Source organism: Delphinus delphis, chromosome 1 (genome assembly GCF_949987515.2).
Source record: "Delphinus delphis chromosome 1, mDelDel1.2, whole genome shotgun sequence".
NCBI classification, from domain to species: domain Eukaryota; kingdom Metazoa; phylum Chordata; class Mammalia; order Artiodactyla; family Delphinidae; genus Delphinus; species Delphinus delphis.
Genome location: NC_082683.1, coordinates 26,484,160 through 26,498,906, shown reverse-complemented (window position 1 = coordinate 26,498,906; position 14,747 = coordinate 26,484,160). Strand labels below are relative to the sequence as shown.

Sequence of the window (14,747 nt, the reverse complement as noted above, 5' to 3'; positions counted from 1 at the left end):
TGTCAAATCTAAATGAGATCCTTGCTAGGTAGAGTAATCTTTGTTGTAGGTTTTTCCCTTTCATCACTTTAAATATGTTCTGCCGCTCCCTTCTGGCTTGCAGAGTTTCTGCTGAAAGATCAGCTGTTAACCTTATGGAGATTCCCTTTTATGTTATGTGTTTCTTTTCCCTTAGTGCTTTTAATATTTTTTCTTTGTATTTAATTTTTGATAGTTTGATTAATATGTGTCTTGGCGTGTTTCTCCTTGGATTTATCCTGTGTGGGACTCTCTTCACTTCCTAGACTTGATTGTCTATTTCCTTTCCCATATTAGGGAAGTTTTCAACTATAATCTCTTCAAATGTTTTCTCAGTCCTTTTCTTTTTCTCTTCTTCTTCTGGGATCCCTATAATTTGAATGTTGGTGCATTTAATGTTGTCCCAGAGGTCTCTGAGACTGTCCTCAATTCTTTTCATTCTTTATTGTGCTCTGTGGTATTTATTTCCACTATTTTATCTTCCAGGTCACTTATCCATTCTTCTGCCTCAGTTATTCTGCTATTGATTCCTTCTAGAGAATTTTTAATTTCATTTATTGTGTTGTTCATCATTGTTTGTTTGCTCTTTAGTTCTTCTACGTCCTTGTTAAATGTTTCTTGCATTTTCTCCCTTCTGTTTCCAAGATTTTGGATCATCTTTACTATCATTACTCTGAAATCTTTTTCAGGTAGACTGGCTATTTCCTCTTCATTTGTTAGGTCTGGTGGGTTTTTACCTTGCTCCTTCATCTGTTGCATAGTTCTCTGTCTTCTCATTTTGTTTAACTTACTGTGTTTGGCATCTCCTTTTCGCAGGCTGCAGGTTCGTAGTCATTCTTTTATTATTGATTTGTAGTTTAGTTGCACTGTGAATAGAAAATGTGTCCCAACAGTTTTTGCTTTGTGGAGGAGTTTATGGAGAATTCATCATAGACCAATATAGGGTCCATTTCTGTAATATTCCAAGGGCACTTGTGAAGAAGGTGCTGTTCCTTGTTTGAAGGTTACAGAGTTTCATATAACATATACACACTCATAGTATTTTACAGATCCACTTTATTTACTTTTGACTTCAGATTATTATATTTTTCTCCAACTCTTATGTTTTTGGGGGTTTTTAAATTTTATTTATTTATTTTTGGCTGCATTGGGTCTTCGTTGTTGCACGTGGGCTTTCTCTAGTTGCGGCGAGCTGGGGCTACTCTTCGTTGCAGTGCATGGACTTCTCATTTTGGTGGCTTCTCTTGTTGCAGAGCATGGGCTCTAGGTGCACGGGCTTCAGTAGTAGTGGCTCACGGGCTCTAGAGCACAAGCTTAGTAGTTGTGGTGCATGGGCTTAGTTGCTCCGCGGCATGTGGGATCTTCCTGGACCAGGGCTGAAACCCGTGTCCCCTGCATTGGCAGGTGAATTCTTAACCACTGTGCTAAAATTAGTTTATTTTGTCTGTTTCAGTGCTTTGGGGCCAAATGTATCATAACTGTCATATCTTCATTTTGGAATGTGCATGTCATCCATTTTTTAAATGTCATCTTTGGATTTGAGATTTTGTTTTGTCTCATTGGGTCCCTAGTAACTGAATTAGCATTTTGAAAGCACTAAAACTAGCAGTGACAACACCTGAGGAAAAGATAGTAAAAGAGGGTTTTTCAACAAAACTTTTGTTTCTTACTCAAGGTCCTATTGAATAATAATCCAATATTATACACAGTAATGATACATCCATTTGGTAATGAGGTTTCCACTTTTATTATTTTTCAAAAGTCTGAACCATTTAAAGGCTTATCCAAGGTCAAGATCCATGAGCACAGTGTGGTAAGAGCTTCCAAAGGGAGAGGGTACCTCATCTTTCTCTTTCACCTGGGTGGTTGATAGTGATGAGATCCAATCACAATACGTTTTGTTATCCTCATTTGGGACGCTGCGAAGCAAATTCTATTCTCCAACAGAAACGTTCTACTGTAATATGTAAACCTAATTTTCCAGAGTGAGAGAGATTAGACCTTTGTTGGACAAGGCACACTCCCTTTTCCTGCCCTCATTGTAACAAGTCTGAATTATACCTTGGGATAGAAAACTGAGCTTTACAGGGCCACATTTCTGTTCTATTAGTGTCAGTTTATCAGCTCCATCTCTTTCCAGGTGCAAGAGGAAATGTCTCTTGGTAGCAGTCCAGAGGACTCTTGTACTGAAAAAAAAAGAATCATCAAGAGTCTGCTGTGATATTATAACATCCAAGGATCTGATATTAGTATTAAAACTCCTTTTTTTTGTGGTTTGCATTTGCCTTCACCAGTAGCTCTCAAACCCTGGCTGCACACTGGGATCACCCAGAAGCTTTTAGAACCTCTGATGCCCTGGGTGTACTCCACCAAATAAATAGGAATCTTTGGGGCCTGGGCATTGGTAAATTGTAACACTCTTCTAATCTGAAGTCTGAGCTATCTTGGCCCATTTCGTTATTCGTGACTATTCTGAGTCACTTTAAGTTGTGTGTCTTTTCCCAAAATGAGGGTTATATTTTTCTAAGACAGATAAACCTGTATACATTTGCTATCATAAATGATGTTTTGTCTTTTTCCCCCTTTTTTAGCATCTTACTTTACGTTTCCCCTCTTTTTGATTCCTTGTTGTTTCCTTTGAATTCCATTTTTTTTCTAAATTGACTGCTTTTGCTTTTTCCCCTTTGGTAATTTTGAAGATAAGCTACTTTATAGTCTATTACTAATTATACTTAACATCTTTAAAGACACACTCTAACCTATATTTCTCTAATTGACCACAGAAACTATATAACAGAATTTCTTACAAAATGAGGAAAATTAGCATATCTCCTTGCTTCAACTTTATACTTTACATCAGAATAATCTGCAATATTTTACCTGGGATTTAGGCAGGAGTGATATCTTTTATCTTCTCTTCCAACAAATATTTGTTACACTTGCAGTCTGTTTTCTAACTATGTTTACAGCAATTATTTAGATTCTTTACTATATTGTTTATTTGCTTATCACCAATCTTTTTTCATTTTTTATTAAGCATAACTTTCTCATACTTGAGTTCTGCATTTTGATTCATCTCTTGGTTGGGTTGATAACATCTTGGAGTATTTCTTTAGTGTTGTATGGATAATATACTTTTTGAGGTCTTTGATACTGGAAGAGGTTTCTGTTGTCTTTGTTCTTTGACAGTTTGGCTGGGTCATATGCTTTTCTACTCTAAATTATTTAGGGACAGATCTGTACTGTGTCTAAGAGACATACATTGAGGATCACAGCATAGTATTTTTTCCATGTTTCCAGAGCTAACACAGACTTTGGTCAGTTCTTTTGGTTGGGGCTTGGAATGGGATGGGGATGTGAGGCACGCGTATCCACGTCACCATCTCTTCAGATGGTATCAACCATTAAATGCTCATTGATTCATTCAGCAAATATTGATTGAGCACCAACAATGTACCAGGCATTGTGGGAGCCATAGGGATTCAGAGAAATCAAACAGACAAGATTTCTGCCCTCGTGGATTTCATGTGTGTGTGCTGGGGAGAGGGAGGGACAGACCATAAACAAGCCAGTGAACAAGGTAATTTTAGAGAGTGATAGGTAGATCTGCCATGTATAGCTACTCAAAATGTTGCCCCTGGAGCTTTACAACATGGCAACTCTGGATAAAGGGTATAAAGAAAAAAATGTGACAGAGTGATGGAGTCAGGGTGGGGACTCAGGTGATGTTAATTAAATTCTCTGCAGTAAATCCATTTGTTCTCATGCTTTCAGTGCCTTTGAAATCATAGAGCTTTTCTTTGTCTTTGGTCCGCCTTGGTGTTGTTCTGCTGGTAGACAGGCCATGTGGTTTTTCCCCTTCTGTCTTCAAGGTAGTGGTCTTTGTTGGTTTCAGATTCCTCATTATTTGTATTATGCTCCCAGCTGGACTACCACAAAGCCATAGATGGGATAGCTGTGTGGGGGCATCTGTGTCCAGCCTAGAACCTCCAGTTCAGGGCTGTTATAATGCTTGGGGTTAACAGATGAATCTTTAACAGATTCTAAGAACACCGCCAAGGACTCCACTATTAGACTTTGTGAGCAATACTGTTCTCATACTGGGAGACGGTGTTGCTGGGTGGCTAAGGGCTTGGCCCGTGGAGTCAGGTGGATTTGAATTTGCATGGATTTGCGTGGATTTGAACTTGCTGCTAACATCTACTGGCCGCGCAGCCCTAGCAAGCTACTTAATCTCTGTGTGCCGCAGTGTCTTCATTTTTAAATGGGGTTAATAACGGTACCTACCTCATGCCGTTTTTGTGACAGTTAAATTGAGTAATTGATGAAAGTGCTTAGAACAGTGCCTGTACTTAGTAAACGCCCAATAATATACAATGGTAATTACTATTAACTATACCTTGTGTTGCCTAAAAGCTTTTTCATGTCCTTCTCTCCCCTTGACTCAAACTTTCAATACTTAGAAAATACAGAGATTATAGGGATGAGACTGATTGTGTCCTCGGGACCGGGTTCACTTTGCTGAATTTGATGGGAGGGCTTTGAGTAGCAGATTGAAAAAGTAATACCTAATGCAGAAAAGGGGAAGGTGGGTAGAGTCAGGCAGAGGAAAGAGACACTCAACGAAGGAATCACCAATCCCTTTGTTTTGTGTTTTTATTTTTTTCTTTTGCAAACATGATTTTATTATTATTTTTCACCTTAGCTTCATTATAATTAGTAAGTCAAATATTATACTTTAATTTCAATATAATTAATACCAAACATCACTATAAATGTTATAAAGGCACTTAAATATTTGTCCATATTCGTTTCTACCTTCTTTACACTTTTATATATTAAAAAGTGTTTCAATGAGCCTATATCATTTTTGCAGTCAGAAAAATTAAATGTTGCTTTCATTTTGAAAACTATCACCCCCAAACCTTTTACTCTAATACAATTTTTATTTGGGGGCTCCTGTCCAGTCTTTACCCATATATAAGTAAATATTTAATAGCTCTAATCCAAGCATGCATATAATTTTATGAGGTACAGTTTCACTTTAAAATGTTTAACATTCTTCTTTCTACAGGGTCATATTTATCACTTTAATGATTGTGTTCAAACCGCACCACATTAAAGGCTATAATTTACCTCGCATTATTGGGCTGGCATGTAGGTTGTTCCCAGTTTTTCCTCTGTAATAAAATTATGTCCCTGTAAACATCTTTGTCCACGTGGCTCTTTTTCTTTTGAATTAATTCCTAGAGATTACTGAGTCAGAATATTTGTAGAGTGTTGTGGCTGCTGGTTAGAATGCATACACTCCCTTCCAAAAGGATTATATCAGCTTTACTGTGTAACTGGCCATAAATACGTATGAGTTTTCATGAAGCCTCAACAGTATGGGTTGTTTATTTTTATTTTTTTTCTAGTGAAATGGACTGTGTTTTCATATTAATCTTATTTTCTCTCATATGAATCCCCTGAGCATACAGTTTGCTCATCTTGGTGATGTTCTTATACAATTATAAAAGCTCTAATTCAATATTGATAGCTGTCCTTTGGCATATTTGTTGCAATTTTTTTTCATTCTGTTATTCTTCTTTTTAATTTTGGTTTAGTGTTTGTTTGTTTTTCCATTTATAGCACTTTGCTATGCCTCAGCCTTGTTCCAGGGTCTGTTAGTTACTGGCATGGAAAGGGTTGAAAATAAAGATTTCAGAAGATCCTTGGAATGCATGCAGGGCCTCAAGATAAGGCGCTGTCACCTCTCTCCCCCAGTTTCTTCCAAAGCTTTGGGCTCTGAAAGATGTTGCCTACCTAGCGCCTCCTTAGCATAGTTTTGTAGCTTCGAGGCTGGCAGAATCCCCAGGGGCACGCCTATCATTTCCCCACTAAAAATGTTTAAAAGATAGAAATGGACTTGGAATATCTCCACCCTGGTTACCACCCAGGGGACCACCACCAGCTAAAAGGAGCCAGGCACTGGGACTACATTTAAGCTTGAATGGTGGGTTTTTTTCCCCCAACGCAAGGGACCGAGAAGCATGCAGACCCTGCCTGGGGTGGGCTCACCGAAACGGAGAGAGGGCCAGGAGAAGACCAGCTCCACCTTGTCTGTGATTTGCCAGCGGGGCCCTTCCCAACACCACGCGTGGCATGGAACCCAGCATGTCTCCCACCTAGAGCTCAGAGCCCAGCCAGTCTAGCCCAACCCTCGTGTCATCCTTTCTCTCTATTGCTCTTAGACTAAGAAATGCTCCCCTGCCAGCCCTCAGTGGCCCAGGCACAATACCAGGGATGCTCACTGACCTCCACGGCTCTTCTCTTGCAGTTTCCTGCTTCTTCAACTTCACCAGCCCCTCTGGGGTCGTCCTGTCACCTAACTACCCGGAAGACTACGGCAACCACCTCCACTGCGTCTGGCTTATCCTCGCGCGGCCCGAGAGCCGCATCCACCTGGCCTTCAATGACATTGATGTGGAGCCTCAGTTTGACTTCCTGGTCATCAAGGATGGGGCCACGGCTGAGGCCCCAGTCCTGGGCACCTTCTCGGGAAACCAACTCCCTTCCTCCATCACAAGCAGTGGCCACGTGGCCCGTCTTGAGTTCCAGACCGACCACTCCACGGGGAAGAGGGGCTTCAACATCACCTTTACTAGTGAGTCCACCCTGTGTCCTCAGCTGAGCGTCCCTCTGGGGATGTCCAGTGGAGGGGGCTCCAGCAGAGGAATGTTGATGTGGGTGGACGAGTTCCAAAAGCCTTGTGAGGCTGCAGAGCCAGGCATGGGGCTCCAGCATGAAGGGAAAAGCGGAAAGAGTTCTTTTCTGTGGCGTCACTCGCTTTTGAGCATTTATTTCCTATGGATGTGCCACGTAATGTGAAAGGAGCCTGGGGCCTCACTTCTCCCTCCCACCCTCCCCCTCCTAGAAGGCCCAGCTAGAACCAGGAAGGGCCCAAGGGAGAGCAAGCCTTCCCCATCCTCTTCTAGCTACCGACGCCTCTCTGATGTGCTCCCCCAAGTCCTTGGACGCCTACTCACTGCCAACTTCATGTATTCCCCGTGGGGCTGCTCACACTTTGCTAGTTCCCACTCCCGTAGGCAAATCAGAAACAGAAATCTAGAACAGTGTTTCCGTTTGGCTCTGAGACTCATTAGAGCCAACTCTTGGGGCATTTCCTCATGGCCCCTCTCAGGCCCACAGTCCCAAAGTCGTCACCTCCAGTTTTAGCCCTTGGCCCCTTCTCTAGAAGCAGACTGAAGCTCAGCAGTGATTACTGTCGTTTCTGTGTCTCGGTGGTTGGGCGGGGCAGAAGCTTGGAGAGTAGAAACTGCAAGCGGCAAAGGTAGCGAGAGGTGCTGTTCAGGGCGGAACCAGCTACAGACCCGGTGAACTTGGCCAATGGCAAATCTTCAGAGCCAGCCGAGGCTGGGCCCGTCTGAGCAGATTAACCAGATCCTTTCCCAGAGGCTGTTTGTGAAATGCAAGTCCCCAGTTCGAGCTCCGCCCCACGAACACAGCACACACGCAGCGCTTGTCCCTCCCGCACTTTCTGATAGAACTGATCTCCGCCCAGCCCCCCTCCCACCCTTGGCAGAGACGTCTTGCTTCCTTGTCCCATCTGTCCCCAGGGTCTAGTCGAGCTGAAGACAGTAAGTGCCAAACAGGGGTCATTGGGGACCCCAGATTCCAAGCTAAAGCCCTTGGAACACCAACACCTTCTTCGGGATGCCGGACTTGATAGAAGCAATCCATCTTCCCGGGGATGCCTCCTCCCGGGCACTCCTCTTCCCATCATCTGTGGGCAGGAGGAAGCAGAGCCCAGTTCTGTCTTCCCTGATCTTCCCAGTCTAGCACTGCAGCCCTGGCTTTTAGTTTATCTGTCCTCATCCCTACTTTCCCATGAGGCCATGAGCTCTGGAAGGATGGGGGTATGTATTACTTACCTTTCTATGCCCTCTGCCCAGTGCAGGGTCTGGTACATGGTGAGGATCCATAAATATTTATTGAATGCAAAGATCCATGAATGCCTAATGCTCTTTCTTCCTCCTGGTGGGAGTGGGAAAGAGAAGGCTGAGAGCTGTCCCAGGGAAGCCCACTGATCCAGGATGGGGGTGGGCCGAGGACTCCACAGGTTCAAAGCAGGTGTGGATACACCGGTGGAGGACCTGGGTCAGAACCAAATACTCATAGTCTCCGAGGAAAACCACAGCCTAGTAGGTCCCCACTTTCCAGGAGAGGAGCAAATGCCAGATCCTCAGGAGGAAGAGACAGAAAGCGGCAAACCCGACCTGGTGATCAAGCTCTTACCCAGCATCCCTCTTGAAGGTTCCTCGACCACTGTAAAAACGATACCCATCCAATACGCCAGTAATCAAAAACCAGGGGCAGGCCAAGGAAGAAATGCTGACTACCACCCTAGATCCCCCCACCCAGAGCTGATCCTTGCCAATATTTGGTGAACACTATTACAGACGTTACAGGTAATTTTCTGTGCATTAATACAGATAGAGTGGGATGGATAGGTAGCAATAACTTTTAAAAATCTGAGCCCCGTCCTAGACCTGATGAATCAAAATCTCTAAGGAGGGAGGCCCTAGAATCTACCTTTTTTACAGGCTTCTGGGGTGATTGTGATGTAGCTAGTGAACCACAGTCCACGGGCAGGTGTTTGGGAACTAGTGTAGTCTCCCCCGCAGGACGTGCGTCTCCTCAGTCACGTCCCAACTGACGATTGTCTGGGAAGAGCTGGAATTTGCCCAATGTCAGGGAGCTCACATCCCCCCGCCCCCAAGACAGCTCTCTCCACAGTTAGAGAACACTCGGGGCTTCCCCTCACGATGACCTGTAATCTGTGTCCCTGTAACAAGGCTCAGGGATCCTGTTTCCACCTCCAGAGCTCCTTGGAGGAAACCGTCTTCCATGTGAGTATTTTGGACAAAGATGAGAGTAGCTGCTGTTTACTCAGCACCTACTGTGGGGGCACCCTGCGGGCATCACTGCCAACCCCGCAACAGAAACTTCCTGAGCTAAGGTCTGTCCCCTTTCACCTGCCAGGAAACAGATTGAAAAGGTACACAGGTAGAACTGGGCAGCGTTTAAATCCTTGACTTAGAGCATTTGTTTCAAGGTATTGGAAATAGCTGCATATCCCTGCTCAGTGTGTACACGTGTGTGTGTGTGTGTGTGTGTCTGTGTGACTGACAGGGTTTTGAATGGACAAACGCCTGGACTTATGGGCCCCAAGTGCCACTTTTCTTCCCACCCCGTGTTTCTAAATGTGAGGGCAAGCTCATGGTCATAAGTTCCTAATGAGGAAAGGTTGGGAGACTGATGTCTGGGCTGACTTAAGATTGCCTTTCAGAGGGAAGGGGGTCAGGGCTCAGCTCTGTGTCAGATGCTCCCTCAGCCCAGCTTCAGTAGGAAGGATCACCAGGTTTGCTTCCAGCAAGATGACCTGACAGCCTCCAGGGCTGCTTCTGTTTCTGACTGTGCGAGTGTTTCGGTCACTAGGGAATCTCAGAGGCCTCTGAAGTGGCCCATGCCCTTGCAGCCGTGGAGCCTGGTCTCCACTGGGAAGCCACCGTCCTTAAAACAGCAGGGATGCAAATAGGGCGCGGCCTCAGACTCGAGTGTCAGAACTGGGCACCCCTGTTGGAGGAAGGTTGGGAACAGGAAGAAGGAAGGGAGCACAGACTTAAGGGGCACTGACCACCCGTCAGGCGCTTACCAAGCATTCACCACTTGCAAATTCAAATCACCTTTCATGTTATTCGTATCTCGGAACGGCCCATTTTATAGGTTAGGAAACAAAGGCTCAGCAAGATTACATAAGTTGCCCAGAACCATGTAACTAATAAGAGGCAGAGCTTGATTAAACCCACAAGTGTTCTGACTCTTTCCTCCCGCCCCCCACCCCCACCCCCCACCACCCACCACCATGGTATTAGCAATTGTCTGGGCAGAGTGAGAGGCAGCCTGACAAGGGGCGAGGAAATGAAGGGAATGGCTTCAGACAGGGTTAATTCCAGGGCACCTACTTTATGGTGCTTGGTATCTATTAGTGTCACAGGATTTAGAGCCCGGTTTTCCTGCAGCATAAATGATCCCATAGCTATCTGAAGGTGGGGACGCATGGAATGGATTTGACATTAAGGACACAGATCTGCTCCTTAACCACGTTGAGCGTCAGTTTCCTCATTTGTAAACTGGGGTAATAATACCTACGTCACAGAATCATTATTTGGTGTAAATGAGCCAGCAGGAGAAACAGCCCGCTGCCTGATCTATAAATATGCTTTAGAATGAAGTTGGATTAGGTGCTCAGGAAGGCAGGGGATAAGTTTAACAAGTACCTGCTTTGTGCCCAGTGTGGTTCTAGGATATGTAGCTCTCCCCGCAGCATGCCAGGCTCTTGGGGAAGTGGGGGAGGTCTAGGATAGACCATGATAATGAAGCTTATTTTCTTTGGGGGTCCATCTGCACGCCAGCTCTGTCTAATCCCATCCTTGACCCGTATCCACACAGCTTTTCGACACAATGAGTGTCCAGATCCGGGCGTTCCAGTAAACGGCAAACGGTTTGGTGACAGCCTCCAGCTGGGAAGCTCCATCTCCTTCCTCTGCGATGAAGGCTTCCTCGGGACTCAGGGTTCAGAGACCATCACCTGCATCCTGAAGGAGGGCAGCGTGGTCTGGAACAGTGCCGTGCTGCGGTGTGAAGGTGCGTGCCTGCCGGGCCGGGGGCCGGGGCTGTCAGCCAGAGAGGCCGAGGAGGGGGACCGAGTGGCCCAAACCCCAGTCGTCCTCTTCTCTCAGGACATGGGACCACGCTGTCACCATCACGCCGGAATGGCCGGGGCTTTATAGAACCACAATGCACAGAAATTTGAATTATAACCAGAGATTAAACAGGAGAAACGCTGGTTCTAGACTGTCAGGCATCAAAAACACTCTTCTTTCAACTGGGAACGCTCTCAGTATCACAGCCATTAGGAGCCCCGCTCCCAGCTCCTGCACAGGGGAGCTCCATCAGCCTGAAGCGGTGTTGGCAGAGCTGTGAGTCTGCGTGTCTTTCAAGCTGCCTGCCACTCTTTCCTTCTCCACATGCTAATTTACCCCGATTCCCTGGGACATCTCCCAGGCTTGGCCTTGGTGTCCCTGTTAAATGCTGCCTTGATAATCCTTGCAGTGAATCTCCAGGAGACCAGGGGCAGACCAGCCAGAAAAAAGACACAGCTTGAAGCAAGCACAGGGGTTGTTGTGGTGTCTCCTCGGTCCTGCCTTGCCACGTAGACAGGTTTTGACTCAGTTTCAGAGGCTAGCCATCTGGTCCCCCCAACTGCAGGCATGGAAAACACAAATTAAGCTTCTTAAGGGCAGGAATTATGTAAAACTTGTGCACCAAGCGCAATGCCTGGCACAGAACAGGCCCTCGATAAATACTTGTGAATAATGGGTGGAAAGTGAGTCTCCCGCAGACCCCTTGAAGGCAGTGACAGTGGAGGCCAGGGCTGCAGTTCCCTGCTTCTGGGACCCAGAAAGCGCCTTCCTCTTACCTCGCGTGATGGACAGAGGGTAGCGACCTAAGGGACCTCTCCATACGCAGTCCCCAGACCCAAATCCAAGCACCCCGGCCAGCAACGGGGAAGGACAGGAGAGCAGAGCAGCGAGGGGGGCGTGCCTCGGGGCGACCGCTGCCCCAGAGCTGACAGGCAGGGGGAGCGGGGAGGAGAGACCACCAAGGGCGCAGGGTCCAAGGCAGAGAGGGTGGCGTCAAGGTGGGCCGTCGAGTCAGAGGGACCTGGGCTGGAATCCTGGCGAGTCGCCTTCTTCCCTCTGAGCCTCTGGTTTGTTTGTTTTTCTTCAGCTAAAAAACAAGTGGGGAGATGATAATAAGATGCACATGTAAAGGACACTTCCTGGCAGAGAGTGAGTTCCTAGCATAAGTGTTAGCCATGCTGTTGCTGGTGTGTAAGCTCCGTGAGGTTAGGGAATCTTCCTTGGGCTCGTACCCCCACAGCTGGCATATTGCTTGATGCCTGCTAGATGCTCGGTCAATACTGGTTGATCAACCACTGAATGAATGAATGAATGACTTTTTAACTAGGTTAGAGCCTCCCTCATGGCCTCCAGAGCCCTGACTCTCACCAGACTGCATTTTGTCTCCTCCCTGAAACTTACCTGCTGAGTCGCCGGGGCCAAGTGACTTGACTTCTCTGTGCCTCAGCTGCCCCATCTGTAAAGTGCAGTTCGTAATGGGAGCCCCCTCACAGGGTGGTCGTGAGCAAGCATCGCTCCTGGAGCAGCGCCTGGCAGAGGGGCAGCGCTCACTCAGTGTTGGCTGTGAGCACGATATTCACCTGATTTTAACCATTCCTGACACCATCAGATGCATATTGGTCCACTTCGGGGGATCATGGGGTGGGTTCATCCTTCCAGGTGCCTGCTCCACTCGTGACACAAACAGGCGTCTTCCTGCCCTCCACGGTCACACAACCACGTCCACACAACCTCCTCTGCTGTTTTTACCCAGCAGAGCGAGCACTTTTGGAAACAGCATAAGCTTTGGTGTCGGGGAACCATGAAACTCCTGTCTCTGCCCCCTCCCAGTTGTGGACCCGATGGGTTGGGTAGCTCCCTTGTCGGCAGCAGGGGCATAACCACTCGTGTCTGATGGGGTTGTTTGGGGGTGAGGCAGAGCCCAGGGTCTGGGGGCTTGTCGGTCAGTGGTCTCACCTTTCCTACAAGCTGGGCCCCCCATTCTCCCTCATGCTCGTCAACCTCCTCTGACTTCTTTGGTTTTCCTCGTGGTCCGTCTCATCCAGGACATCTTCCCTGCTGTCTCCCACTCACCTGATCTCTCCTTCCTCCTGGATCCCTTGCTCTATGGGCCACCGCCGGACCACCCTATCGGATATTTGGTCTCACCATGGCTACATTTTTCTTTACCGGGTCCACGATTCTTGGCCCTATCTCCCAACCAAGACTATAGGACTTCCGGGGGCAGAAGCCCAGACCACAGTGCCCCTGAGCCTGCGGGGGCTCAGTCCCAGTGCAGGTGACCCCCCTGAGAGGGATCACGACTTGGTAACTACAGAACCCTCCTCCACTTTTCTGAATCAGGTGCTCCTAGACCATAGTTCTGCCGGTGCAGTGAACCACTCCAGACCATGAGTGAATGTGCCAGAGAACTCGACCTTCATTAAAGGACCTTAAAGCGGTTCACTGCTTCATAAGCTGAGTCTTAATTTTGAAATTAGAGCCGTCTCATTCGTTCTGTCCCTGGAGGGGAAAATGCTTAGGTTGGGGGACAGTGGACAACCAGAAATAAGGGGGCAGCCTGTTGGAGAGATGCTGACTTAGCACAAGGGGAGTCTGCTCAGTCTTCTTAGAATGATGGGCATTTGATACCAACCTGGTTTCCGGAGACCTGGGGAGCAGCAGGTTAGAGAGCCAGAGTGAGAGCCGGACGCCACCTAGGGTGGCCAGTTCTGGACTTGAAACCGTAGAGCAGACAGGGTAAGAAGCTCCTGGCATCTGGCCCCTCCTTGGCCCCTTTCCCTCCTGGGTTGAGCCTTGGAAGAACCCTGCTTTGTAATCAGCATCTTTGTCTTTCCATTTTTTCTAGTTTTGTTTTTGATTAAGTATCCCCACCTTGTGGACAATTAAATGTGGAAGCTAATGGTCTTTTAAAAAGTCTTTTAATATATGCTAAAAGCCTCTTAGCTTTTGAGAGGCTATAAGAGGACAAGGGAGAAAATGGCTTCTTCTCCTAAATTTAGAAAGAAGGATGATCATCTAGCTGATCTAAAGCAGAAGTCGGCAAACTTTTTCTTAAAGGGCTAGCCAGGAAGTGCTTTCAGCTTTGAGGGCCCTAAGATCTCCCCTCAACTCTGCCATCGTTATGCAAAAACAGCTTTGACCAAACAGAAATGAATGGGTCGGATTTGGCCCCCGGGCTGTAGTTTGCTGTCCCCTGATCTACAGAACAGAGGACATAAGAGATCCATATGTTTAAAATCAGAAATTTCCTAAGAAAGACTTCCAAGCAGTGAAACAGCTACAAAGGAACGCATGGTTCTCACCCCCGCATTCATCTCTTCCTTGTCTCTTTTAAGGAAGAACGAACTAATTATACATCACTACGGTAGGTGGTTTACAGGTGTCACCTCATTTCAGCCAGGTACCAGTCTAGGTAGCAGGTGTTGTTATTGTCCCATGAAAGCACAGAGAAGCTAAGTCACTTGCCCAGGGTCCTCCCAGCTTGTAAGTGACAGAACCAGAATCCAAACCCAGGCTCTTGGCTACCCCGTTACTGTATTTTTCTTGAATTATATCACTAGAGAGAATATAATTTCAAACATATTTGTAAAAGACTTAAAAGCCTCCACAAATAGGATGACAAGCAGGTTTTCTACTTTCCATATCCCAGTAGAGAATTAAAACGAAAGGAAACATATTGCCTGTCACAAAAGACAAAGGAAACAGGACATCACGTGGAAGCATCAGAAATGGACAGCATAAAACAAAATGACAGCAGTAAGACAAACGTATCAGTTATGATAATAAAGGTAATTACATTCCCTATTAGAAGACAAAGACTCTCAAACTGGGTTTAAAAAAATATGCTGTTTAAAAGAAATATATGGGAAAAAAGGAGATAAATTATCTACAGTGAGTATGTATTTTCATTTTTAAAGTAATACTTGGTAGTTGTAAAAAATGTAAGCAATACACAAG

General features: G+C 46.3%; 1 protein-coding gene across 1 annotated transcript in view; it reads left to right on the top strand.

The window, feature by feature from the left end:
• Nucleotides 1-14,747, top strand: part of CSMD2 (CUB and Sushi multiple domains 2) — a 667,671-nt gene that overhangs the window by 409,814 nt on the left and 243,110 nt on the right. The window contains 2 exon segments of the mRNA XM_060018797.1: nucleotides 6,338-6,664; nucleotides 10,534-10,728. Coding sequence (XP_059874780.1) covers nucleotides 6,338-6,664; nucleotides 10,534-10,728 — 522 coding nt within the window.